The sequence below is a fragment of the Varroa jacobsoni genome, unplaced genomic scaffold (assembly GCF_002532875.2).
Source record: "Varroa jacobsoni isolate VJ856 unplaced genomic scaffold, vjacob_1.0 scaffold_391, whole genome shotgun sequence".
NCBI classification, from domain to species: domain Eukaryota; kingdom Metazoa; phylum Arthropoda; class Arachnida; order Mesostigmata; family Varroidae; genus Varroa; species Varroa jacobsoni.
The window spans coordinates 186,995-214,970 of NW_019213293.1; the positions used below are offsets into that span (position 1 = coordinate 186,995).

The 27,976-nt window shown below is 39.7% G+C and overlaps 2 protein-coding genes across 6 annotated transcripts in view; one reads left to right on the forward strand and one right to left on the reverse strand.

The window, feature by feature from the left end:
* Positions 1–248: 248 nt before the first annotated feature.
* LOC111260013 (equilibrative nucleoside transporter 3) lies at positions 249–9,627 on the reverse strand. Of its 5 annotated transcripts, none has more exons than XM_022832451.2 (13): positions 9,389–9,525; positions 6,966–7,223; positions 6,107–6,188; positions 5,906–5,987; positions 5,516–5,730; positions 5,066–5,142; positions 4,727–4,777; positions 3,926–4,158; positions 3,507–3,602; positions 2,828–2,942; positions 2,448–2,533; positions 1,289–1,494; positions 249–840 (listed from the first exon to the last, which is right to left on the reverse strand). In XM_022832451.2, exons 3-13 carry the CDS (start codon positions 6,136–6,138, stop codon positions 729–731), a joined length of 1,305 nt encoding a protein of 434 aa, XP_022688186.1. In that variant the 5' UTR covers positions 6,139–6,188; positions 6,966–7,223; positions 9,389–9,525; the 3' UTR covers positions 249–728. The 5 variants fall into 5 exon arrangements, with proteins under 5 accessions (XP_022688186.1, XP_022688188.1, XP_022688187.1 ...); XM_022832453.2 differs by lacking the exon at positions 9,389–9,525 and adding an exon at positions 8,750–8,927; XM_022832452.2 differs by lacking the exon at positions 9,389–9,525 and adding an exon at positions 7,462–7,641.
* Positions 9,628–21,461: 11,834 nt separating this feature from the next.
* The window catches only part of LOC111260019 (uncharacterized), an 11,179-nt gene continuing 4,664 nt past the window's right edge, over positions 21,462–27,976 (forward strand). Inside the window, exon 1 of the mRNA XM_022832465.2 lies at positions 21,462–21,636. The gene's annotated coding sequence lies outside the window, so the exon portion shown is untranslated. The remainder of the gene's footprint in view (positions 21,637–27,976) is intronic.

Consider the following 27,976-nt stretch of genomic DNA (forward strand, 5'->3'; position numbering starts at 1 on the left):
TACTATGTATATAAGCGTATGCACGTATTCTCGTAGTGAAATCGAAGTGCAATTGGGTATCTACAACGATGATGCGTAATTGACGTTTTTTGAAGTCGGCTGATCTCATGTAAATCCTTTGACAGAGTTAACATAGATAACTCTGACACAACGATGCATTGTTTTTATTCCTACTAGGATTCCTACTAGGGGCCTTAATTTCGATAAACGTTAAATATTTTTTTGTAAATTAACGAGGAAAGCCAAAATCCAGCTTCATACGATAGTTATTTATTTATTGGTTATAGTGTACTTTACGTATTGCAAATTTACAAGCGTCCAATGCTATACTGTATAGCCAAAGCTAATAACAGCAATGGAATAAAAATATATCTATACGGAACGATTTATTCACAACCACCGTATTATGTGTACCTCGATGATTTGTCGATTTTTAGACACGGCTGTGTTCCATTTCCTACACGATTAGTTCATTAGATGTAAACGTGTAGAAATTTTTACATGATTTTATCTAGGTTCAAGTGTTAAATTAAAAGTTGTTCAAATTACTATAACGCTATTTTATACACGATAGAGAACAAACCAACAAACAAAGACAAAAAAAAGGCCATTTTTGTCTCTTTGATAACCGGTCTTAAGTTTTTAAGATATCTGTATAGTTAATAGATGATACCTAAGTGGAGCTAAAAGATCAGTTTGTTTATGGCCGCAATCTAGGCTACTGTAGTTCAGAGTAACCGGAGAACGCCATATGACAACACAGAGCCGACCGCACTTCCAAATCCTGAAAGAAAAGATGTTATTTCAGCTGCCACCTCCTGATGTTCAATGGCGACCGTCCTGAAATAAAATCAGTGTTTCACAGCTTTAGGCACGGTATGGTGGAGGAATCACGTTGAACACATGCAATATATGATATCAACTTTTGATTGTTTATCTCATCGGCGGGATCTGAGGCAGAGACCCCTAGCGTATTACAAAGTGCTATTAATTAAACATTGCAAACATTGTTCAGCCTATCCGAATACGTAACTGTGATTACGTTATGGCAGATTATCTTACGGTTCATGGACGATTACAGTAAACGACAAATAGATAAAAGAAGAGATGTTCTCTGCATGAGTTAAGGCGCTGTGATCACTTGTTGACTCTTTTTCGCTCATATTGTAAAAATAAAAAAAAAAAATAGACATAGATTATTTCTAAAGCAGTAATAATTACACCAAATACCAATGGAATCAAGCATGATACGTGCTAACGAATAGTTTTTCCTAATTCTCTAACTTACTTCGGTGCGTGCACGAACGCAGTGGTGCATAAATAACCGTTAGAAGCTCCAGCGATGATCATGAAAAGAACATAGGCAACATCACTGTTCAGGAGCACAGATGTGTGTACTCGATTGGCGGGTGAAAGGTTACAGATTAAAAATAGCGGAATCAGTATTGCGCGGGCTACACATAGAGTAAGCAACAATTTGGTACGACGAGAGCTCTGCGAAGGAAATCATAAGGTAGATATATGTCAGATGACTGTCGCTATAGATATATATAAAGTACTAACAATTTTAAAGCAAAAGTTGAAGTAAATATGTATTATATTTTAAAACAATATTACTAGGACCAAATAGATCGGTGATTCTCTGCCACTTTTTTTGTCACATCATAGATTGTTCCCATCATTGTGGATTCGGAGCGAAAAATTCTGAGAAGTGATTCTTGCATCATTCTATTGAAACTAAATTCACACTATTAGAAGGGCTTTACAGGGAGGGCAACAGATGATGGCCTGATGGCGCAAGATTTGAGCTATATTGCAGTAAAATCATCTACGGCATTATCTGTGATCAAAGCCTGAGAAATTTAAGCTCGATTTTGTTGCGTCTCTGATCGAAACTTTCAAAAACATGATCGAATACTTTTCTCTTTTGCGTTTGTGTACCAACTAAACATTAAGCTTTTTTTATAGCCGCATCTTTCAGAGAGTTTAGAGCTACTTAACAGTAACTTTTTTTAGTTTTTTAGCAATATAATGACTATTTACGAGTCGCTCTTATAATAAACCTATCAATTTTTCATATAACTAATCGACTGACTCCTAAAAGGAGAATCTTTTATATAAAAATATTTTGAATAGAATCATTTTTTGGTCGTGTCTTTTAGCGCTGCATCTTGATAACAAAGGACAATTTTATATGGGCTTGAGTAATGCCTGGGTCATCATCGTAATAAAATTATAGAATATATCTTATGAATAAAATTATAGAAAAATCATACGAATCTTCAAAGCGCTAGAACATAAGTCATCTAGTTAAGAAAATCGGCAATATTCTTTTGATAATTAACAGCTTTTAATTCTAGCCTATAGAAAAGCAAAAAGAGGCTATATATCGTGTACGTTTCAAATTAGAACCAGTCTTATATTTCCCAAACTAGATTTTCTCTTACTAATTGAAATAAGCCAAAGATGTATCGTCCGACGCAGTCAGCGACGTTAAACACGGTGAAGCACGCTAATGGAACGAAAAGCTTATCTGAAAAATACAATAGCTTATAATTTATTTATTAAAAATAAAAGATCATACGGCTGTCCATTAAACGAAAGACCTGCTAAGTCATTTTACATTTAACAATGAGAATTAACTAAAAATATATATTATTAAGCATAATATTTTTTTACTAATAAAAATTTTCCAAGCTACATTTTTTGGTCAAACTTTATTTAACTAAACGTGAAGAGCATTGGCAAAGATTTTATCACTATGTGCGCATGATGATTACGGTGCATAGAAGAATATCTGCAGTTTTTATTTAACAAGACCATTTACCGGTAAGTATGTCTCCACGTAAGTAATGCGTCGATAGAGCATTTACTGTGAGCGCCGGAAAAAACGAAATTGTGACCATATAAACCAAGAAGCTAGATACGTGAAATGGCCACCCCTGAGACAGATGCAGTATCATCGCAGACCCAGACGAAACAGAGCAAAAAAATACGCTTAGTTTATTTAATAATAGGCAGCTGTTTCACGCACGAGTCCTCACTACTCCTCTGCCTGTTCATATAAATTTGTAGTAAGGATTCTTCCTAAAGCAGTTATAAACACATTTAGAAGTGCCTGTCACGCAACACAAGAAAACACGGGAGGGTACATTTTCAGCCCTTTAAACTGTAGTTATGTCTATAGTTAGCCACAGTTCTTGGTTTAATAGTCGAAGATGCAGATTCTACTATTGCGTTCAATAGATGACTTGAATGATGACAAACAGAAATATCACTGGGGCATCTTTACTGCACAGTTCTTCAGCTCAGGTATAGATCACTACGGGATCAGTGTTATTATTGCCATTCATATCTGTGTTGCGAGGTGACTTCTTGTAAACTTGCTGTAATGATAGGTGAACTAAAAAGGAGAATTATGTACTGAGATTACTGATATTAGCCTGATTATATGATGATACTGATATTATGAAGATAGCCCACTTGCGCCCTCTGTAGATATATACCTTTGTGAATATTTCCATGTATGGAACGCCGGCCATCGTGGATTCGAAGGCTGAAGTACTGCTGGTGACGAGGCATCGGTAGTGTTGATAGAAATCCTAAATTGATAACAAGAACATCGCATGCTTAAATGCGAAAATACTATAGACAAAAGACTATAGATAAATTGCCATTGACTAATCGTCACATATATATCCATCGTTCGGTGCTTCTTAGGTAGATATAGCGACTACTAATTGACCGTGAATATCAGTGAATGGTACCACTGTGTTCGTATCGTAAGAGGTTTCCGATACGCTAATAGCCTTACAAGTGTCATTTCAGAACGGACAATTGAACAGAATAGGTTATTTGGAGCCGAAATCAACTGCGTACGCTTCATGATCTATGAGACAGTGTTATGTATTACGGATACGCTTACAGTGTGCTGCATGGCTTTGTACGCAGCCAACGTAAGAGTGATTATTGCGGTAGCCGCACTGAAATATAGGAGTGCGGTATCCTGGTGTCCTAGGCCCATAATAAGGACACCAACTTGAAGCGCGCATGTCACAAGACCACCTGTAGCTTGGCCCAATGAGCAAACTGTAATGTATCTGGAGGGAAGATAGCCACACACACCCATAGAAGCACCCATTAAAAAGCCAACCATCGCTGAAATGAAGTAGTAGAGATAGCAGACGCAAGAGTACGACGGAACAACGAGCAAAAAGCATAAATGTAAATCGTCCATTTCGATACAGTGTTACTTACTTGTTGTTATATGAATACTAGGCCTCTAACAAATCCCTGATTACGTGAAACGCTTCAAATAGTCAGAATTTCAATAATGATAATACTAGTAGTAATGGTGATAGTGATAGTACTAATTCATATCTAAAATCCGGGAAATCAATAGAGCCCTAAATATTGTTGGACCTGCTTGCTGAGAACACTCGACAAAGGACTAGGTATTTATGATACAGAAAACTGGAGAGGCTTAGTCTGACTATAAAATCCATTCCTGTTTGCCTCCTCGATCTGGAGACGTAGCGCGTCATTAACGGCGTAGTTACTGACAGAAGACGGTGTCCCGAAACCCACTTCCGGGCTATACTTATCGATTTTTCTAATCAATATATCCCAAACGTGATCAGTCTACTATTTCGATGAAGATTTAAAAGAAAATAAATGAAAAAAAAAAAAGTGAGAGAGACAAAATTACCTTGTTTCGAATTCTTACCATTCACTAAAGCAACAATAATTAACGTCGCCAGCAAAAAAGCAACTTGTTCTGTAAGTGAATCCGACAGAGCGATAGTTATGTTTCAAGTTCGATAGATTCATTCACATTGTTGTATTATAAAAATTATGTATTTTGCTATACGAGTTAATGCTATCAAGAAAAACAGGAATGAGTTAGTTGTCAAAACGCTAGGCTAATCTACGAAGGTCGTTGGCCATACTCTAAAGGAAAGCTGGAAGGTGGTACTTTTCAAAATCAGGTAATATCAGTGAAAATATTTTTCATAATAACACTCTGCTGAAAAAAATTATAGAGACAAGGCTTTCTAAGACTTACCGCTATCGGTGTTGACCTTGGCTAGTATTGTGATAAGTGTTAGCATGGCAATAGTAGCTATAAGAGGATATACAATCCTGGAAACAAAATATAAACTCAGCTCTGTTATAAAATAGGCACCCTTTTACAATTCTAATGACATTTTATTTTTAAATCGCACTATCTACGCTTTATATTTCAAAGCGGATCAGCTCGTACACTGATTAAATTGAATCAATAAGCACCCCTACGCGTTATTAAATGACGAAACGCGAGTAAATCTCTTTTTTTTTTTTTTTTTTTAACACATTACATTTCAAGAAGACTGCTTTAGTTTATCAATAGAAATTTATTTAGGCACAATTATAATTTAATCATACGAAAAATTAAAGTAAACTAAAATGGACATGTAAATATTCATCCGGAAGGGTTTATGCTTGTCGGCGTGGGCTACAGCTTAATCATACTAACCGGGCATTACTGGACACTCTTTTGCTTACGAGTGCGTTTAGTCCCAGCGTAAATATAAAAACGACATTCGAGGTGATTGACTGGTACGCCCCGAAAAAACGTTGGATCTCGTTCTGTTCCGGAAATGTATTGTTCAAGAGCGTCTCTGAAGAAACAGTTGTGTTCACGCTGCTGCCTGTTGTGTCATTTATCGTACGAAACTTGTACATCCAGTACTGAAATTTGAAAATTTAAGATTCAAAGCAACATAAACTTTCGATCGAAGCTGGTTCTGTCCTCGAACAAAACGTACATGACGAGTGAATGTCAGTCTTATACAAGATGCCTTTAACATTGTAAACTTCACTTATAATAGATTAATATAGAGTTAATTAAGCTTCATTAGGGTACATCGTTGGCCGTGATGAAGACATTCCATGGAAGTAACGAGGCGATTCCCAGGAGGAAGATCGCACTAGACGTAATGTTCAACCTGAAATTTAAATAGGTCACAGCCAGTGAGATTTGATATATTGCCTTACTTGGGTGTTTGCTAACTCGATACTGTTTTTTCTTTTTTTATTTGTTTTTAGTTAGAAACACGTCTAGTACCTGAAATTAAAATTGTGTGTGTCTCCTTGCATTGCAGTTTTCTAACATTAGATATGTCCAATGAACGTAACCCCAACCGTGGCTGAAAAATAAGCCGACGATTTCATTTTTATTTATTTGAACATTCAAATATCGTATATCTCTTTATAGAAAACGTTTAGAGACGAAAAAGGTAACAAAAGTTGATCGGATACACAATAACATTTCGGTCTACATTAAAAATGTTATTTCGAAGATCCGCCGAAAAGGACGATTCTTCTAAATTTGTAAAGGTCGCCTTGGGGCAAAAACACGTCTCTCTCAAAAATATAAGTCTATATACATGGAGACCCGGTGAAATCTGTCATTACTTTAAAGAATTAATTTTAATTGATTTAGCTCTTCTAATAGTACAAGTGAAAAAAAAACAATCTAATTTTATTAAACTACTAGTTGAATTTGTTGGTCGCGCCTTTTTTAAGTAATCAAAGAAATTTAGTCCGGCCCCGCGCAATAATGCCGAAGTTCGTCATCTAAAGCTCTTCGTGTGTTTTCAGGCCGACGATTACCTGCGAAGCTAAAAGTTTCGCCCGGGAACTGAAGGTCGCCTTTGAACGGGCAAGTAAATTGGTTCGGTACGTTGTATGGAGCTCGCTCAGGGGTAATGAACTCAGGGGTATGCACCGGGCTTAATAGCAGCAGACCATATAACTGCGGCCACTCGAGATCCGCTTGCACGGTCTACGCACTTTCATAAAGCAATCATTTCAGCAGCGGAATAAGAAAAACAGGTAGTCTTTGTTGGTTTCTACCAAGCTACTTTCCCACGGGAGTGATTTTTGTACCGCAGAAGATCGAAATTGGCCGGTCGATTACTTACCGATCTTGTGGCGCGTCAGATAAATCCATCTTAGGACACAGGCGACAAGTTTTCTGAGTGAATACTATATTTGCTATATTAGTTTAAATCCAGCAACACGGGATGCCGAACTACGCTGTTGACCTTGTAGGCTGTGCCATTGCTTCTTTCTTTCTCTACATTGGGACGGTAATGATAATAAAACCTCATGAGTATCCGATCCAGTTCTAGCACTGCGTGGGATTAGGTGAACGTACGACTGGCCATCACCTTCAGCTTCTATCGAAGTTTTCATTATGAAAAATTAGAAAGACATTTAAAACGAAATTGAACACATAATTACGACTCAAGCGCTCATACAACGTCTATGAAGATGAAGCAACATATACTTACGGCTGTACAAAATTGAGGTTAGATGAAAAATTATTATTCTTTTTTATACTGGGCCGATCAGAGAACTATTTTGTTTGTCAATTAAAATTGAGTGCTGATAACTTTTAAAAGACAAAACTTTTACTTGTTCATGGTCTTCCTCTACTGTTCGGACAACTGGCTATAGCGTTCCTCGGTGGACTAAAGAGGTCTTTATCGAGAGGCGCCACAAAAGCTTATAGTAGAGCACCCCCTTCTTTTTTTTCCTGTTTTCTCTCTCTTCTTCTTTTTCTTTAAAGTTTTCTGAGGAGTCAATTTCGAAGGATACCTCGAACTCAGCAGCCTTTGCTCCATTGAAACCTAACGTAAGACAGGTATTTTATTAATGTCGATATCAGTATTGCTTCGCCGTGTCTTTTTTCCATTGTACGAATAATGTCATGCATGAGTTGACACGATTTGTTTTGCCACCTTTAGTGGGTCAAGTGAGACCGATATTACCGGGCATATCTTCCCTGCGCATGTAGACGATTCAGAGCACTACAGCGGTTGACCGCGCTATTTAGAAAATCTCAAGTTTACCAAATCAAGATGGGTGGAATATTTATGCAATGGAGCCAGCAGTTCATCGTCATCCGCTTCATGCGGTTTTCTAAAGAATGCTTTATAGTCAGAACGATCATCTTTTTCATCTGATACGCCGTTCGGATTTGTCAGCTATATTCATTCCAGCAGGGAAGCAACGATAAAATAATGTCGAACCTACAGTTCCTTTGTTCGATAGTTTGATCGCAAATCAAGCTGCTGCTGCTGCTGCTGCTAACGAATCTAGAAACAATATAAATTGTGCCAGAAACGCATAACTGTTCAAAGAAAAAGCGTAGATGAAATACGCAACGGGTGGGGACGTCTAAAAGTTGGTCAGTTTTTTTTTGACTCATCCAGAACACAGTTACTGATTAAAATTAAAGCATCTCGTATGCGCCTATAGGATACTTCCTACTGGTCTTATCAGTAGAGGACATTCGTCGCAGTTAAGTAATCAACATTAGATAATAATTATGAAAAACTACAGGGTTGAACTTCATTCTCGTATCTATGCTTGTCAAGCTCAATGCAAAACGTAATCGTTAAGTAACGCATAGAAATTACTTCGTTTTATCATTCCGACAATTACGATATCATAAAAGTGTGGCCGGTAACATAGACTGTCCTTTGTGCCCTGATATTTGTAACGCACGCCACAGTAGACTCTCGCATTTAGTTCTCACGATGACAAAATTAATATTTTTTGGTGATTCACTCGTAGCACGTCTACATTCGTTACGCTATATAGATTTTATCCGCAGGCGATCTTCTACAAAGCTTGTTACCTACTCCGTAAACTTGCCAGATCTACGCACAAAGAGAAAATACTAGGAAACAACACTTACAGTCATCGATATATTGATGCCCTTCCATCTTTTTAAAGCTTACATTATTAAAAGACAAGTTTACTAAGTACAAGTTCCGCTCACAATTGAAAAATCAAATCCTTGAAGTTATACGGATTCTTTGTTACTGATAAGCCACGCTTAAGACACCGTGGATCTAATAGCAGTTATTCTCAACTTCTAACAGAGATTATTGAGATTGCCTGTCTAGCAGAGCATTGCCATACTGGACTTGTTTCGCGCCATATAGTTAATTTTCTTCTATTTATGCTTCCTCTCAAGAAAACATTTGGATGCGCACCCAGTCGATTAGCGCTTGACAAACTTCCAATCTACTGTTATCATTTGAGAAAGCAGGGCGGCGTGAACATAGCAATAAAGCCACGGATTATGAATGAATTAAAGGAAAGTTATCTAGATGTCCATGCCATCGAACACTCATTCGATTGTAACTAGCGTTCTATCGATGAACATTGTGCAGACCACTAAAAACACTTCGTATTGTTCACAGCAAAGTTATGTCGAAGTGAAGCATATCTCCCTTATCTATCTAGCACCGACTATCTAGCCACTATATTGTGGATAGATGTCACAGTCACGCGCAAAGTTCGCAGATACGTCATGCAGTAAAAGGATTACCGTAAAAAAGGATGCTTTCCAGCAGAGTTAAGACAATTCTGCTTCCCGTCATTGGCCAGGCACAATGGGCAGCTAGACTGGTATTGCCAGTTGGAACTATGTCGATCGAGTCCACCAAGTTGGCTGTATGGACTGCGATCGTTGGCGTTTGTAGCTTCCGTGTTCACTATTGAACGAAGCCGACAAAATGAGTCTTCTAGCGGCTGCGTGCGAAGCGACGTCATTCTTTGTTGGACATAGGAATACGGGAAGAGGGGAGGGGTACGTAAGGGAAGGAAGCTGAGGAAAGGGAACGAACTGGGACGAAAGGGCGACGCTACGGCCGGCTCTGAACGCTCGCTCGCCTTGCAAATCGCTTATAAGAAGTAAGCAAAGGAGTGTGAAGTTGAAGAGAATACAAATGTTTCCAGCGATTATAAATTACGTTGATCTTTAAAAGCTAGAGATTGTGATTTTAACAAGATGCTGGTTCGTAAAGCACTGGTGCATGATGTGGTCATAAGTGGACGATGTCGTTCACATTTAAATAGATCAAATATAGGCAAACACGTACGAGAATTGAGAATTATAAGATTTTTTCAGGAATTAGTGTTTTCCTGCTAATTAATGGAAGGTAAGAAGAAGTTCACCTGCAACGAGCGCCGAACCAGTCATACAACTGAACGGGGCATCGCCTCCTAGGATAAGATAGAAATTCAAGTGAGACATACGGTCTGACACCCTATAAGGGGAAATTCAGGCTTCAAAATTTTAACAGATATTTACATCGCAATTACAATTGACAGTAATTAGGTACTTAGAGTAGTGCAACAAAAAAAAGGGAATTTCTCTCATAGAGACGCACAACTTTAACGAAAGTGTTGCACCGCGAAAAAAAAATAAAAGAAACCGAATCAAAGATCAACGGAGCGCATTTAATCGATAAAATATAAAAGGCTAAATCTTTCACGCAGGTGGATGGGCTGTGGTCGTATGAGTTCGAAGAATTCGCCGAGCTGTTTTACTCGCTGAAGGAAAGCCTAGGCATTGAGGCATCCTTACAAGAAAAAGTCCGGAGTGACACACTGTGCCTGACACATATTTCTACGAATATACTAACCAAAGCGTAATAACAATTAGAAACGTTGAGAATATCTATTGTGGCACATGATTCATGTGGCTATGCTTGAAATTACATTCTGTGCTATTTTAGTCAGTAGAGATACTGTATTCAGTAGCGGAGGGCCGTAGGTAGGTATACAACTTGTATCGAATACCACAGACTGTATACTACATCCAGAGCGCTCTCAGAATACAACGCCCACGTTTAACTGTCCGATATAGAAAAAGAATTTTTGAAAAAGGTCAACATCCACTAACTACTGAACTTAAACATGTTGAAGACTAGAGGAACTATAATATCATAGTTTGTTTATTCCGTACTGCTAACTGCACCTTGAGTTAAGCTTTATCAGATATATATTTATTATCAGGTACTCAGTGTCACCAGTTTGCCAGCAACTGATTTTTGTTGATTAATTATTTTGATTTACACCGATTAAATAATTGTATAGAAATTGTCATTTTGCTCAGAGATTTGGTTGTACGCAATAGTTTCATGATTGAGTTCGGTGCTTCAGATTCATTTCTGACTGCCCTCTCAGCTTTTAAAAAGGCCAGAGTAGTGAAATGTTGGTACCCAATGCATCACCAAGATCATCGTATTTGCGTCGGCTTTGCGCGCCTTATTACTCTTGCTTTTCAGCATTATGCTATTAGAATCATACCTACTAAATTTAACTATTATTACTTATTTTTTTGCTATTATTATTTATTACTTATAACTAAATATTTGTATATATATATATATATATATATATATCAGGACAATTAGTTGTGCATCCGACCTGGACGTTAGAAAAGCGTACCAGCTTTAATTAAAGTCTATAGGAAATTTTTGAATATTTCTTTACTATTTCTTATTTTTAGACTTGTTATATGTTGTCATATTCCATGAGTCGCTCGTGTCGCCTTCGGTATACTCGGCTATACACACATACCTACATATTTATTTAACTTGCTCTACGAGACGGTAGAATTGTTAAAAACTATGCCACCGGTAAATTGGGCCCGAGGCTAAAGCGGTTCCACGCTAACCGTGCCTGAATTAATGTCATTTTATATGATCGTATGGTTTTTATATATACGAATTTTTTTACGTATATGAATTTTTAGCCACAATAATTGGCTAGACGACTGCATCGGTATAGCCGTTTCCGAATGCTCCTCGCAAACTAAAGCAGTGGTTTTGTTAGACCCGTTGCAGCCTTAGGTATTCTAATATAGTCCTGTTCTGTGTGTGGTCTTCAAGCGCTACGGCCCACAGTGACAGGCTTCTTTGGCTGCAGTTAGATTGCTACAATGTACGGCCTGAAGGCACATCCACACAACCTTCGTGCTGTTTTTCATTGTGGAATCTACTTCACGCAGTCAGTAGTTGTTTTTCGCGGCTGAGCCATTGCGATTCGATTCGTCGATGCAGGCAAAGGCCGCCGCAAGCGTTAGTTCCGGTAGAGCCTTCAAGTAAGTCCTAGTTGTCAGCGGCGCTGAGTCGGTGACGGAAACGAGGTTCGGCTATGAATCATTAAATTCCGTTTTACGGACGTTAACAGTGAATTATCCAGTAACAGTGTTTCTTCGACGAATCCAAATTATCAAAGCGTATCGTTAGTGAATATGGAAAGTAATCCTTTGACTCTCGAGTTCGCCATCATCCTTCTATGACGCATGGCGACGCAGAATCGCGCGTACGGATACAGTATAATAAGGAGTATTCGATAAGTCAAACTACTAGGCCCTTTTTAGGAAGCTAATCTATTCAGACAATTTATTAAATAAGGCTCGCAATTGTTACGAAGCTGAGTCTTAACAAGCTTAGCGGTGGTGACCGGTCACGTTTATGACATACCTGCATGTCCAAAATGTAGAGGTATCCTTTTCTTGGGCGTATAGCGTATTTATTTTGCTTGTTTTAGATGGACCAAGGGCCAGTTATTGTTATTATTAGTGTTGCCTATTCTGGACTTTAAATGTTACAGAAAAAATCACATGCTGTCTCTTAATCCGTTATTGGGTGTCGTTAGCAATGTTTTAGGATCCGAGTTCAGAATCGTATTTTTATGTTGTTTATTGTTACTTTGTACATTCGATTTATTCCGGCGGTACAAAAACTTATTTTTATGTCTGCTTTCATAGTTACGTGATGCAAAAGTGTTGCTAATAGCGATTATTCATATCGCTGTTTAAAGGCGTTTGACGTAGCCTCTGATGCGGGAGCATTTGATTGATGATAATTTTTTTCTGTTTATTTTTCCTAAACTTTGTGGCACATTTTATTATACCTTAACTAATTTTCAATTGCAGTTAATAGCTAAAGTTGATTCGATCTAAAACTTTTCAGTGTAGAAACAGTATTGCTTAGTGAAAATAGAAAATGTCCAAAAAAAAAAGCTTGTTTTCGGTTCGAGGCTTGCTGTCGCTTACCTGATTATGACGGAGGGCATATTTGTTAACTAATGTCGGCGCATTACTTGCATCTCGGATATATCGTTCGTTTCAGCTGCTATTGTACTTTTACAAATGATCAAGAGATAATAACATCCAGTTCTACGTGCCGTCTGCAAAGGCCCCCTCATCAGTTGTTCATTTGCTTCAATCTACAGATTATATGGTAAACTTGCATTGAAGTTACCGTAAAATCGAAGGATTTTGAACTGTAGTTGACATTTTTAGCAAGTAAATATTTGGTCTTCTCTAAATAAACTGAGTGTTAGTTTATTTCGAAAAGTTTATAGCATACGTGCTTCCTTTGCACCGTAAAATTTGCCCTTGCCAGTACTTTCTAATCAGCTTTCGTAGCCAAATTTTGCACCAGGCATTAGACATTGCATAGCTTCAATGCTTCCTGCGATCGGTACCGTCACGTAAAGTCGAACGAAAAAAAAACTCTTAAAATGTTGATCCGCGACATCTGTACCTGTATTATTTAGAAAACACGCCAATCTTGTTTTTTTCCTAGCGCAAGCTAAACTTACTAGAAGAAATTGACTGCAAACCTCGCTAGTCTCATTCAGTAGTTATTTCATTATCCTTACGTAGACACACATGCATATTCTCCTATATAACATATGGGGTCTACATTATCTCCTGCCACTCATTGGTGAATGAAATTGATTTTTCAATCGGCCACTGCCCTTGCTATAACTTCAGAAGAGCAGAGTTATTGAAGTAAGTGTGTTTTGCCTTCAACGATTTTAAACCATAGATAGGATATTATAGTCATTGCTACACCCAAAATTATCACAAGACATCTTTCGTGTAAACCATATCACAAAAATATTTTACGACTATACGGAAAAATCTTCCTCAATGACCGTTTGTGATAGTTTGGTACCTGCAAACAGCTATTGTACTATAATATTAATATCTAAGGATGAATATGTTTTCTAGATTTAGACTGCGTATATCCACTCTGCACGCGGCGCAAAATTATCGATGTTTATTGGTCACATCATCTAACCAGTGTTGTCTTTGTGCTGTTGAAAGTTTTCAAAACATTGCGCGCAGTGTTTTTCAAAATTTCGACGATCAAAGGATCTACGCTCGATGAAACTTCGCAGCGATCCGGCATGGGCCCGTCGGCACGCCTAAACTTGTCCATACGCTATACATGATTTCAGCATGCATGCATCACTACCGATCAGTATTTGTTTGTTTTCTAAAAACAAAACAGATATAACTGGCTCCTGGAAACATTAGTATGATTGCCCGTGTGTTGTGTTAATGAAAAACTCTATCTAGCTTTTTTCTTACTTCGTTCCTTCAGCGTTATTTAAGGTAGACGTGTCATTAATCTGACCGCCGAGCTCATTTCAGTGGATACCAAATTTTTTTTTTGTTTGTTCCTATTGATACAGGCCATCAGACGGGCAGTGTCTCGGAGTGCATTTCGGAGCACGAACGTTTGAATTCGTTTAATTGTACATGATTGTAAAATGAATATTCGCAGGATAATTAAGTATCACTTTTATATGCCCTGAAAACCACTCGTTTTTAATATAAAATACTTGAAGCATCGAAATGATAGATGAATTTCGTCATAGATGAATCCAGCTGGTCGTCAGTAGCATAAAAATCGTAACGTAGAACCATTATCTTTTTCGCTTTTTTACACTCAGCTTTGCATTATTCGGCATTAGCTTAGTCGACTCGTCTCGATTTCGAATACAGCTTTCCTCTGCTACAGCCATAAAGCAGCGAATGCCATAGCAACCATTTGCCAACGCTGAATTTCGAACTACGGGTGTCCGTCTCATAGCTGTTGCCATGGCAACGCACCTACAGGGAGATAGATAAGCCACCCTAACTGCGCCGACTCCCGTAGAGATACTGCGCGATTTATTAATAATCTGTTATCTCGGTATAATAAATTTTATTAAGTTTCGACGACTTGTTTCTGTCGTCAGTGAGCTTTCTGGTGTTACTCTAGTCATCACAAAGTATCCAAGTCCAGTTTCTGTACTACTTCTACTGTTTGCGATTCGCGTCTTGCCGAATTCACTTGAGCTAGATTTGTCGAAGACGTCAATTACGTTTCTATTTCAAACGGTTTCTGCGTAATGTCGACACGCTACCATTGACGCTATGCGATTAGATCCGATTTCCATCAAAACCTGTGACAAACGGCTTCTTGAGCTTCTTCGGATGCTTAGCACGCGCAGCTTGAACGCGCCTCTTTCACTGCCGTATTCCTATCAGATGGGTATTCACGGCTCGTTATTTGAGTATACGGTCAACCTGGAAACCAAACCATCCTCTTTGTTCTACCTGAGCGGAGCTGTGACGTCAGATTCGTTAACTGCAAGCTAGAAATTCAGGAATTTAGTTTGTCACAATGTTCGAAACATCAATCTATGTATGTGGGACTACTATAGAGCTACGCTGGTCGCAGTACCGACTATCGGGTTTCTGTAATGTAAATCATATCTACTAAGACACCGTCGTGACCTTGTTATCCGTAATGCGTGTAATGGTGTTAAAAGTCTTCTCAAATATTCTACGAGCTGAAGGAAGGCTTGGCAAAGTGCAAACATGTAGAGAATTGCATTTTCAACTTTTGAACTCATTTAAAAATTATCGATAAAGATTATGTTCAGGTTTAGTAACGTTTTAATTATCCTGGGCCAAACTGCGCAAGCTATAACTTTTCGATATGCACGATAACTTTAATACTAAACGCACTACGAGTCAACCTATGCTAGTCCTGTTCTAACTGGTTAATAGGGCATGCACCATTACACGTCTGTTGTGAGCAGTCTGTATACCGTGTTATATTGCTCCATTTTTCTTGATGAGTTCCATAGGTAAAGAAATGAATTTTAGTTAGCGCCATCAAAACATACGCTTAGCCCACTGGATAGTGTTTTCTTCAGCGACATCTAAGGCCCCGTGCATTGAAACTTTCTATTCATTTGGGTTATGTTCCGCTAGAGCGTCCTTAGTATTAAACCGTTCCTGTTTGACTATCGATAATGTGCTCTTAAGTTAAAGTTTATTTTCAACACGCTATAGCATATGAACGGAACGGCAAGGATATATGTGTCTCTACGCCTACCTAATTACAATGGCTGGTGTCAATTTGTCTTAACATACGTTCTGTAGGACTTCGGCAAATTTAGGCGCAGTCCCTGCACGTAATCATCGGGACATAAAACCCATTTTGATGAGAATCTTCCAAACACATGGCTCGGAAAGATGGCCTTTCCGGAAAATACCGTGCCCGTCTCCCATATTTAGTATTAATAGACATTTTCTTGCAGGGGAAACTTGAAGACTAAATTTGCGCCAAAAAATCGACGACAGTGAACGATTTAAAAATCGCAAATGCGGAGATTGGTAATTCATTATTATCAATAGTGTAATAATCAGAACGGCAATAGTTGTAAACGTCTGCGACAGAATGAGAACTTAAATATGAATTATATGTAAATGATATATATATATATATATATATATATATGGACTCTCCTGTTTCCTTATTTCCTGCAGACGCCTCAACAACGCGTTGCCTGAGATGACCTCGCTTTTTTACTTATCTAACTTATTTGCTAACGTTGTGTTGCTTTGATCCTGTACCGTCTTCAATACAATATTCGTTAAACTAATTGTGTCCAGAGATTAGCTGTTACCATTGATTGACACACTGGCCACTGGTTAGTTGTTGCAGCTGACAATGTACAGCTGAACGGGATGTGGCGATCATCCTGAACAAAACCTACTTTACCGGTCAGTCGATAGGTTCGAATAGGTCGAGCATACTCTTTGTTTTAAAATCCAACGTACGGTGTGTGACTTCCAATGTTCCGTACCACCGAAGCCTAACTTATTAACATTTGTGATTATGTCACCTTTAGCTGGAAAAAAAAACGAAGTTCCCATATTTGCATATTCCATTATTTGTCACGATTGTTCCTGTGATTAAGTTTGTCAGTGATATGACTCGTAGTTTAAAGACAGTCTTTAACATGGCCCCGAATTTGCCCAAAAGGACCGTCGGGGTGAGTCGCTATCGAACCCATATTATAATGAACATCGTCATATCTAAATTCGCCTACTAGATTTGTGGCAACGATCGACAAACTAGTTAGCAGACAAGTTTGTTTTTACCATGAGGGCAAGCTATTTATATACATCATATTCATGTGTCTTTCTGGGCAGATCTATGTCGGTTGGAGAAACTTTCTCTGCTTACTCCGTGCTACAGCCACCGTTCGACGCCCTATTCGGACTTATGATGGCAAAAAGCAATCAACGCTAACTGAACTTCTACAAAATGTAGTATGTCGCTTAATACCGAAGCCATTTGCGCTCGTAACCTCTTTCTGATTTCTGAGAAAGATTCATTAACTAAAGCGTCCCGTCAGTGTTTTTTTCTACGGGAATGCAACACATAGATTTTTTTTACATGTATGTTTGATCTATTTAAGTGAACTGCAGGCCAATCTACCTGCTGGAATCTATATTTGAACTAGTACCTTGCCGGAGTACCACATAATTTTCGCCCGCCCACATAATAAAATTCATAAAGTGCGATGAGTTAATCCGAATTGGCGTCACAAACGTGCAGGACTAAAATCAGGTTAGTACTACATAGATAGCACGGCATCACGGTATCCCCTTGTAGTTCGTTCGATACTGTTATAACTTCATAATGGTTCAAATTTACTTAATGACTCGTTCCCTTTTTTACATGACTGCGTTCAGTTTCGTAAAACGTGCTTGAGGTCGGCAACAAAGCGGCCTGTGTTTCCTTCGCGTTAGAACACTGGATTGATGGCAGTAATGTATCTGGATAAGCCGCATCGTATAAGCAGTAGACCGACCGAAAAGGTCGTTCGCAATCCAGCTAGAGACGACTAGCCAAAAATTTGAGAATCGCTGACAGTATCGATGCTGCAGAGTACGTCTTATTTGAGAAAATTCGAAACACCCGTCTTAAAGTATTATGTCTTTTTTATCATTTTAAAATTTAAAAAAAAAAATTTTAATTCGGGTTCGAGCTGCCGCTGCTAACTAATGACAAATGCCACTTTCCCTATTACTGATCAAGGACTCCGAGCGCAGCGTGACGCTGACGAGTAGTCAAAATGTCAGTAGTTCGCCAAAACGCAAAAAAATATTTTCGCATCCTTTCTGTTGCTTTCCTTCTAAAATGTTATATTAACCGTTTGTCCAGAAGAAACCATTGCCCTACAACTCTGAACCAGCTGGCGTCACATTTGCCCGTTAGGTCATGAGTGATCTATTTGCTGACGGCGAATAAGACCATCGAAGGATTAGACCCAGCCACATCTGTATATCGCACCCTAAACGCCTTGTCATCATGATATTTTTTGATGATGGGTCATCCTCTGTTGGATGTATGACTCCACAATCGATACCTTCGATTACTTTCTGTGACTAAGAGCTGGAGTGGACGTTAACGAGGGCCCCGACAGCGGCGGCAGTTGAAACTCAGCGGCGAGCACAAATAACAACAGCAACAGTAAGAAGATCGACAGCGACGGCGCGAATCATCGCCTAATCACCACTTCGGAGTGTGTAAAGCCTTTACCTTAACACATGCACATTTCTGCCAAAGAAACGTGAGAAAAAGATCACGAAAAACGTATTGAGCGTTGTGGATATATCGTTGTATTTATGTGACTCCGACGCAAAAGTTAAAAATCTGTAGTGGAAAAATCGGTGAGTGAATATAGGGATATTGACAAGAAGAATTTGAGGCTATGTGTATGACAAAAGACTACAATCCTATAGATCATAACGAGCGTCGTAATTATTTTGGTAGAAAGTCCAAGAGGTACAGAGTAAATGACGATCAAGGCTAGGTAATTTTCCGATTGTCAAGGTTCAATACAAGTTCATTCTTGATTATTATACGCTAAGAGCCACATTATATGTTGACCTCCCGGTCGACTTCAGCTATGGCAGTGTGGCTGTATAAAATACTCGATAAGACACAGTTGCTGTGACCTGTTCATTGCGGGACGCAATAACGAAAAAGGCAACAATATTAAAAGGAAAAAAAAAACAAAACATTGTACTCTAAGCTATTTATTGAGCCAGTGATCTACTTAAATATTATTCTGTATAATTATGAAAGTTATTTACTCAGTTGTCTTCATGAAGCGTAGGCTTCTATCGGTGCCCATCTCTGAAAACGTTCATATTTATATTATCTGCGAGGCTAGTCGATGCCTGCAATTGTTGACAGTGAGCCCGGACAGAAAAACGAATGCACTTTAACATTTATTGTTTGTTATATCAATACGATTTTGAAAACTAAATTTCTTCTAATATAATTCATTCATTCATTCATTCATTCATAGCTTCACTTCATGGGCGCGTATACGCGTCTATACCGACAAAGGGCTATTTGCTCTATGTTTGCAGTAACCTGTTATTTTATTGGGACACAGTTTATTTCGTTATACGAATGGGCAATTCCTAAATCTCCATTTACGCTGACGTGTCACACGACTTCACTATGATGTCGGCTAACGTGATACGCCCTCTATGAACTCTTTTTCGAAGGGCTGAATACACAGTCGAACTTGAAAAGGAATAATTTCGAATATCTTAACGAATGTATCTATAAAAGTTTGATTCTCGAAAGGTCGCATAACTCTTCAATAATAGGCTTCACTTAACCAGGCAGACCCTTTGCATTGATATAGCCGCTTTTCATTTCCCCGGGTTGGGGGTACAACTTTAAGTAATGATTGATTTCGAGGCGCCACGACTATTTATTCAATCACTTATCGAGTCGCTGATCATAATGTCATCATGTCCGCTTAGCGAGTTCTGAGAAGATGTCGCAAATATTTATTTGACCTATTATTATTGGTACGCAGCATTCTCATTTCGGCAGTTGCTGCGGTACCGATTGCGCCGTCCTTATTTCTGAATCTAGGTAGTTGGCTACGGCTAAATGAAATGATGGTAGAGCACTCAGGACAGCCGAAATTTTCAGGCAGCTGCCCTAATGACAGGCAGTAAAACGGGTCGATTTGTCATTGTAAATATATAAAAGTGATACGTGTACCTTTATATATGAGCATTACAGCCGTCGCTGATGCTTTTTGTTGTTGTTTTGTCGATTCAGAAGTCGAAATTGACGGCTGCGAAACGATGAAAATTTAGACCCAAAGCTCCACGTGATTTCCAAGCAGATTTCACGTTTCCAAAAGCGGATTTACACGGGACATTATTGAAATGGAAATAAGCTAAAAATAGACAATCTGTGTAACACTTCAGAGAAATACATATTTTCATCATTTAAATCGCAAAGTTAATCTCTACGGAAGTTATCTGTACGGATAGACAGACGAAGGGATAATAACGACTATTGCGAAGGATAACGGCGTAATTTATAACTAACTAATAGCTCCTGTCGATTAACGTGTTAACTATGAATGAACTGATCAAACGGCCGCCTATTAAATCACATTGGTTATATATGTGTATTATATTTATTAGGTTTTTCGTTATATATAACGTAAAATCTTTATATGTCGATGGCAGAACGCCAATATTTGAAGAGTGAAATCGGATAGGTTTCTTATTTTCTTCCTAATACCATCATTTCCTTTTCATAACTCTATTCAGGTAACGAACAGCGATTCCGCCACGACGCTGCCGCTGCTTCAAGACGACGATAGAACTTTTCATGTTCAACATGTGCCAATTTGTACTATAGATCTCGAATCTCTTATACACAGTCGATGTGAGGAGCAAGTGCTAGTAAATCTCCGCTAATTTTTGTAGCTCCAGCGAAGACTTAATTTTTCATTTAGCAGGTTCAACAGGTTGACTTAGTTGAAGAGGCCGTTACCTAATGCTTGGGCGATCCCATGTTTTTCCAGTGCGTTTAATTACCTACTTTGCGATGAGGAATGCCTGATCGGGAAATTGGCTTTGGTTTCAAAAGCAGGCCAACGAGGCCACAAGGAAGATACTTGCTAAGCGACAAAAAAGAAGTCAACAATCATATCCTTCCTCTCTATATCCGCTTACGTCGGGTAAACCTTAGGGCTTAGCCGCCTCACAAGATGATCAAAATCGTTCCCGTAGATTCGATCTATTGGGCAACTGTAAGTCAGTCGCGTGTATCGTCACCGTTCTCGAGACGGTGAATAGCGTCGTGTAATCTCGGAAACAGCGTCTGTGTATCTCTTGTTCGTTGTCGTTTGATTGTTATTTGTAATCAAATGACAACGGTCTGGTCTTTGACAGAATGGCGGAGCACGACTCCAGCCCGGAAAGAAATGTCCGAAAAGTTGCAGCGTGTCGCCATTGATAAGCATTCCGGAACGCGGGGGGGAATATTGGCATGAACTTCTACATAGCACATACGGGACTTGCGCTGTTAAAGAAGCAGGCCTCGAATCCTGTACTCTCCCCTACACGGCTGTCACCCTCTCCCCACGATCCATGAAATTTTGTGTTTACATCAGACTCTTGCTGATTCACTTCGGTGTAGCGCGTCACAGGAGATGGAGGATGACCGATTCGTGACGCTGTGCTTAGATGGCGCGTGTGTCTTGAAGTGTGTGCAATTTTTTTGATTATAAGTGATGAACGAAAACGGCTTAAGTGAGAAAAATCTATGAATAACTATGTTTCATCGATATCATTTTGACAGACAGGACGTAAGTATGCTTTTAGGCATTCACTTTTGAAGAAGTTGACCAGGCTGGGGGGTTTTACGTAGGAAATCCTGGGAATCGATAGTCATAAACACAACTGCCTTTAATAGGCATGGTAGCTTTATTCTACTGCTGGAATCAGAAGCAGCGCCAAATTTCGAACGAGGTCCTTACTGTTCTTTCTGGGACACACCTCCGCGCGTGTTAGGTATAAAGCGTAGATGCTTAACGTTCTCATCGGCTGTCACTTACAACTGGGCTAAACATTAGCGGGATGGCGAGATTCAATGTGCATTGAAAAAAGAGATCAAAAGTGGTCTTTTTGACAAAATAGATCTTTGATGGAGAAATATGGTGTGGCCGGGGGAACAGGGACGAGGGACGTTTATTTATTAGAAATAATAAAAAGTATTATTGTGGCTACTTCTCTGTAGACGTAATGTATAGATGCTGGCGTTCCTTATGGTTTCGCACAGTCTATCAAACTAAGTTAGCTTTATTCACTATCAACCCTTTATCGAACTTTAAAGTAGCTCTAGCGAATGACGTTATTGACAAGGTCGTTATGACCGTCTCGACTATGTACTTCTTACGAGAGCGATGCGGGTTATCGTTACAGGGGGCCGCCGGTTCCTCAGAGCTTATAATACGGCAATATATATTTTTCGAAAGCCAATCGTTTCATATGTGCGCCTATTCGTTTCAAAGTAGGTAAAAGGGAAAATCAGAGAGAGAGAGAGAGAGAGAGCGAAAGCGAAAAGTACGAACGGACGGACTACTAGCGGCCCTCGAGTAGATATGTGCCGCATATGAGCGCCAGCCTCTTTTTCTGCCCCCTCGAGTCTAAGGAGGCAATGCAAGCCAAACCAAAGTGAAGTCACAGAAATAGGTAGTAGACAGACAGGCGGGAAGCCTGTTAGGCCGCACTAGCAGTCCGCTCTTCGGCAGCTGCCTCGTCAGCTTCGCAGCACCAGCGGAACTGCCAGCTGCGTATTATTGCTGCTGGTGCTGCCAGTAGCAGCAAGGGCAACGACGGCTGCAACAGCAGCGGCCGCCGCCGCCGCCGCCGCCGTCGCCGCCGTCGTCGCTCCACGATAGTCCCCGATCAATTCGGGAGGCTATTGGAGATCGATGGCACCCCTCTACAGCACGCCCATAGTTGGGCCAAGGCAGTTGGGCCCCTTTCGCTTCACCCCGGCCCCAAACCCAAATCACCTCCCCCTACCGTCCCTTCGTTGGATGGCGATTCCTGCAACGCACCGCGTACTGTGTTGGTGCTATTCTTTTGGAGCTCCCCAGCATTCCCCATAAAACGGAAGACAGGAAAGGCTCTATGTTGGACCTACAAAACCCCACAGAGCCATAGAGGTGCACACGAGCCATGACTGCCGATGCGTGCTAGGTTTATTCCCATTCCCCTTTGAACACATTATAGAAGTCACGAAAATGTTAAAAAAAAAAGGAGGTTTGCAAGTACAAAGCCTTTTAGGTAGATGTAAGGATGAAAAATGGGCACGTATAATTATCGAGGTACGCTATTCGAAGTGAGAACGGCCCCAAAAAAGATGCATGTAGATAAATATTTCGGCAGACTTAATCGATATTATGAGATTTTAATAAATTTTTTTCCGTCGTTTGCCGGATACGATAAAGTATGGACGTAATAGCACTCCAATTTGGGAAATCCAGTTAGTCGTTCTTGGAATGTTATTTTCAATGGTATCATGTTATTCCGATGCAATGAAATCTACAATTCGAATCACTCTCTACGGAAATAGTTCATTGCGACTCCTAACAGTTATTGCTCTTGGTCTGTCGCTCACCAAACACTGAGCTTGCAGATGCTAGGGGACCCCCAAACATGAAAGGAATATGCTCCGAGGTCTCAATTGTTGTGTGGGTGCTTATGAAACTCTTGTATAAATGAACCTTTGGAGAACTCTCCTACGAGTATTCAACAAAAAGGCCTAGGAATGCGATTGCATCCCACCTTCAGCCCTTTAGTCTACCCAACTTATATGGTCAGAACCGTCAACCTACGCTATTACCATTACTACCACAATCGCAAGAAGCGAATAAGAGCCTTTGCGCACGGAGCTCCACTCCTTTATAATATAGTCCTATTATTCATAAATCGCAGCGTAATCAGAGAAATGATCTCTTTTCAGTATGCCCACCTTTAAGGGAATTTATATCAAAGCAAAAGTGAATCGAACAATCGATTGGATGGTGATAAGAGAGAACCCGGTTCTCATAGAGGATGGTACTTCAGCCTTCGTCGATAATTTGTCTCAGCTCGAGAGCGTGTTTTGGATGGATAATTTCAGCCAAACGTCCTATATCACTGTGGACTATTAAGCCAATTCAGAAACTAAAAGAGCGATCACAAGCTTAAAGAGATATGTAGGGCTATCAGGCTTAAGATATAACATATTCTCTGTAAGACGTACTGTAACTTCCTAAATTTGGAAGTTGTGTAATCCCTCATTGATAGTTAATTCATAGGTGATTCTCGCGAATAGGTCCTAGTCACTGCTAAAGGAACTTAAAAGCCACAGTCCCTGAGCCAGTACCTCCAAATCCCTATTTCTAAGTTTTAATGAAGAAGATTTCGTATGGATGTGGACTAACTTAGAAGTTAGTAAATGCAGCCAACAACTCAGGCAAGGCAACAAACTCAGCTTCTTCCACCTGACTTGTTTGCTCTTATATAGTTTTTGTTAATCTACTATTATTCTTTCCGGCCAGAATTCATCATTAATTATGTATTCCTTTAAATCTTCTTAAAGCACAACCCTGCAAAGCAGTACCCTATCTCAAGGCTATGACAGATAGGCCTTTTAGTTGTTCAATGCAAAAAATTACTATGGATTTGTATAAGTAAGCCACTCTTATAACTAAATGATTTTATCTCGGGTCGAACAAACCAGCCTAACAAAAACATGTGTTTACGCATCCCTCGGATCCGGCGTGTGCTTCGTTACAAACAATGATAGGACCGCATCAATGAGCTCAAACTTTTATTGCACCCTAAGCTTATTTGTGATCAGCGCATTGATTGCGTAATGGACTGTACAGTACAGCCCAGTGTTCTTAACCGAGTAATTCATACAACTGGCAGAATCCTCTCTTTGGTGATCTAAGTACTACACTTACCAGCACATTTCGTTCTTATTCTATACTGGTAATTTTAATTCTGATATATTGGGAAAGCTTTTGCAGAAATACAAGATAACATTATCTATGTTTTTAGCATCACTGTTAAAGCACTGCTTAAAAAATTAACAGGGCGTGACATAAGCCAGCGAACATGTACACATTAAATAAGATTACGTTAAATAAAATAGCATCTATATCTAAAAATAGTGATTTACACCCCGACATAATTTCGCCATTGCTCATACGCATCCCTACATGAAGAAAGGCGGACGTATGTCAGCGACGCTACGCGTGCGGCACTGTATAGCGTCGTCGACTACATAACAGCAGGCAATACTAGAAAGGACGGGGCTGGTTTCCCTCCATTGCTGCTACTGCTATGCTGGTTTAGCCTGGCAGACTGCCCACTGGGTAGGCTGCGAGATGGCTGGACGGCTGGGTATGCGGACAACGACCCATACATAAACTTGGGAACTTGGTCGTTCTCAATCGCGCGCGCACATCCAGGGCGGCGTTCGTCGTCATTGCCATCGCTGCTGTTTCTGCTGTCACTGCCGCCGTACGTCGGCCGGTCGCCAGTTGCTGCTAGACGCTGAGTAGTTGAGGTGCTCAGTGTTGGTTGGTTCGTTGGCTGGTATATGAACGAACGGCCCACAGTCCGACTGCCGCTGGGCTGCAAGGGCCCGATGCCCGATAGTCTCTGATAGGGCGGGTCGATGATCGGAAAAAATATCCGATATCGAGCGACATCCTCCCCGGACCCGCCTTAGTTTATTCCCCTGTTGGACCCCTTGGGCTCCCCCAATGTCGTCCAACCACCACCGCCAGCATCCCCTAATCTCTGCTGCTCTGCTGCTGCCCCTTGTCCCCATTTACCAGTCCTCTCAGTTAGTTTCCCTTTGCCTTTCATGGGTAGCTTGACTAGGGCGGCCCTGACTGGTCCGGTCGTTCGTGTTACCCCCTACTCGCGCCATCGTGGGAAAGGGCGGCGGCGGCCGCTGCTGCTGGATAGGGAGTTTGATTTGAGCCGGATCGAAGGCATTCTGCGCGACTTACTATACGTTTAGCCCGGCCGCCACACACGACCAGCGCACGAGAGGTTTCACTTGTATATGTCCCGACGTCTATAAATGGTACTTTTCACGTGACTGATACGTGTTGCCAGAAAGAACAAGCGAAGGAAATTACGAGTGAGAGAGAGAGTAGCTGATAAAATTGTATGCCATGTCATACGTTTATATTTGTTATGGAACCTGTCGAAAATTGTCATACGTACATTACATCTCGCTTAATCCTTTAATCATGCTAGACTTTTTTAGAGATGTTAAAGGTGCCCACGAAGATCAACAAACAATAACAGCGTAGGGACCCCTCGAGAACTGATCGGTCGTAATCAAACATTGAACTTTCCTCTAAATACGATCAATGACTGAATGTATTATTTCCCTACAATGTGCGTTAAAAACTCGAACGATAGCACGTCCCTGTACTCGTTCATAAGCGCTAACACATTATCCAAACATGCTTTTCAGTTGCTGAAGCTCCGTCTTCTCTCGATGTTCAGTTATGTGTTGCACGTACGTTTAGATGAAGAGTGGATATACGGTTTATGTATTTGGTTGAAAAGTTTTCAACCATGGCACACACGCACAAAAATATATGGATTTGCAAAGCAAGATGGCGTGCATAGGCTAGGTTTAAGGGATGTGAAAGCACCATTCGCTCACCTTGACGGAGTTCAGAAGTTTGATGGCTCTTCATAAATATATTGCTATCCGTTAAATATATCACAGATTAGGTTATCAGGAACCATGTCCTGTAGTTCGTTTGAATATCACGCATCAAAATCTTCTCAGTGATTCGCGCCAAAAGACAACAGAGATACTTAACAAACTTGGCCTGTTTGTCGGGAAATGTGTTGGCAGGCCGAGTTACAAGGTTCATTTCTAGTGTCGGAATGAACACGGATAACCCAAGCAGTTTCCTAAAACGTTTTTATTTGCTAACTAAAAAAAAAAAAACAACAATGGGAGCTGAATAAAAGATCAAAGGAAACCTTTTGACGCTCTGCAGATTATTCGATGGTGTAAAGTAAATCCCATTTCAGTACCTCTTTTTACAATGACTGGTTTAAATATCAAGCCCAGTCAAGTTTGGGTGATGCTAATGTGTACACCCTGACCCTAATCTCCAACCACTTTCGAGATGAATCAACATGATTTAGGGTTTTTCGGGAAATAAGTAGAATCTGAATCTAAATGGTCCACAACCAATATGGCTTTGCAGCTTTTTGAAAGTCACCCTAGATCAATTATAGTCATAATGAGCGAGAATATATAATCGATAACAAAATCATATACTAAATTTCATAGCTACTGAAGCTGATCCGGTTAAGCATCGCCACCATCTCACTATATATCTTCACTGGCGAATTGTCTAACAACGGCCACCACAGAATGGGGAATAAAAGAAAGCAATACATCTTCCTTTCAATAGATCATCCGCAACTTTATTTCAAGAAGTTGAAATCTACATTGTTGCGTTCGTCGTTCATCTCCCCGATGGTTTTATTGCGGGTAAAGCTGTACACATGTGAGCTGAATAATTAAAATGCTGGAAATGGTTGTAAAAATAAATAAAAAAAAAAAAACTAAACCTTATCGACTGGCTCATACACGGCGTTAAACTTGCGTAATGTACAATTATTTTTAATAGCGTTCGTGAGTTTTTACAGAGGTTCTTTTTTATTATTATAACGAAATATTTTGTAACTGTCTGCTAATGTTACTTACTCAAAAAGCCGGATGTTCGATAATATCCGCCATTTTTAAAGGCGGCTTTATTTACATTTTAAAGATAGATGCTGAAATTAACATGTAGGCTGGATGAAGCAGAAATCCCTAGGCGAAAATAAGCAAATTATATATTATCAGGAGCGGACTTAATGGTTATTCTACAAAGCTATAACAATGTCTACTGTAGCCATTCAAGTACTTTTATTGACCAATATCAGAGAACACCCTAGCATTATAAGAAGATAAAAAAAAAAATCAGTTCCTTATTGCAATTATTTACGCATCTCTTGGTAACACGATCTACGAACAGGTCCGAAACAGAGACGTTTCGACTACTAAGTAATCCTTGCTTTACCGTCTATATATATATATATATATATATATATATA

What these genes read in the sequence shown, in the direction of transcription:
- LOC111260013 (XM_086968113.1), bottom strand. Translation starts at nt 9,612, where the DNA reads ATGACGTCGCTTCGCACGCAGCCGCTAGAAGACTCATTTTGTCGGCTT. An exon ending in CAAGGTCAACACCGATAGCG is followed by an intron (nt 4,778 to 5,065) that starts GTAAGTCTTAGA and finishes ATTCACTTACAG; the next exon opens with AACAAGTTGCTTTTTTGCTG. An exon ending in ACAAAGCCATGCAGCACACT is followed by an intron (nt 3,603 to 3,925) that starts GTAAGCGTATCC and finishes TTATCAATTTAG; the next exon opens with GATTTCTATCAACACTACCG.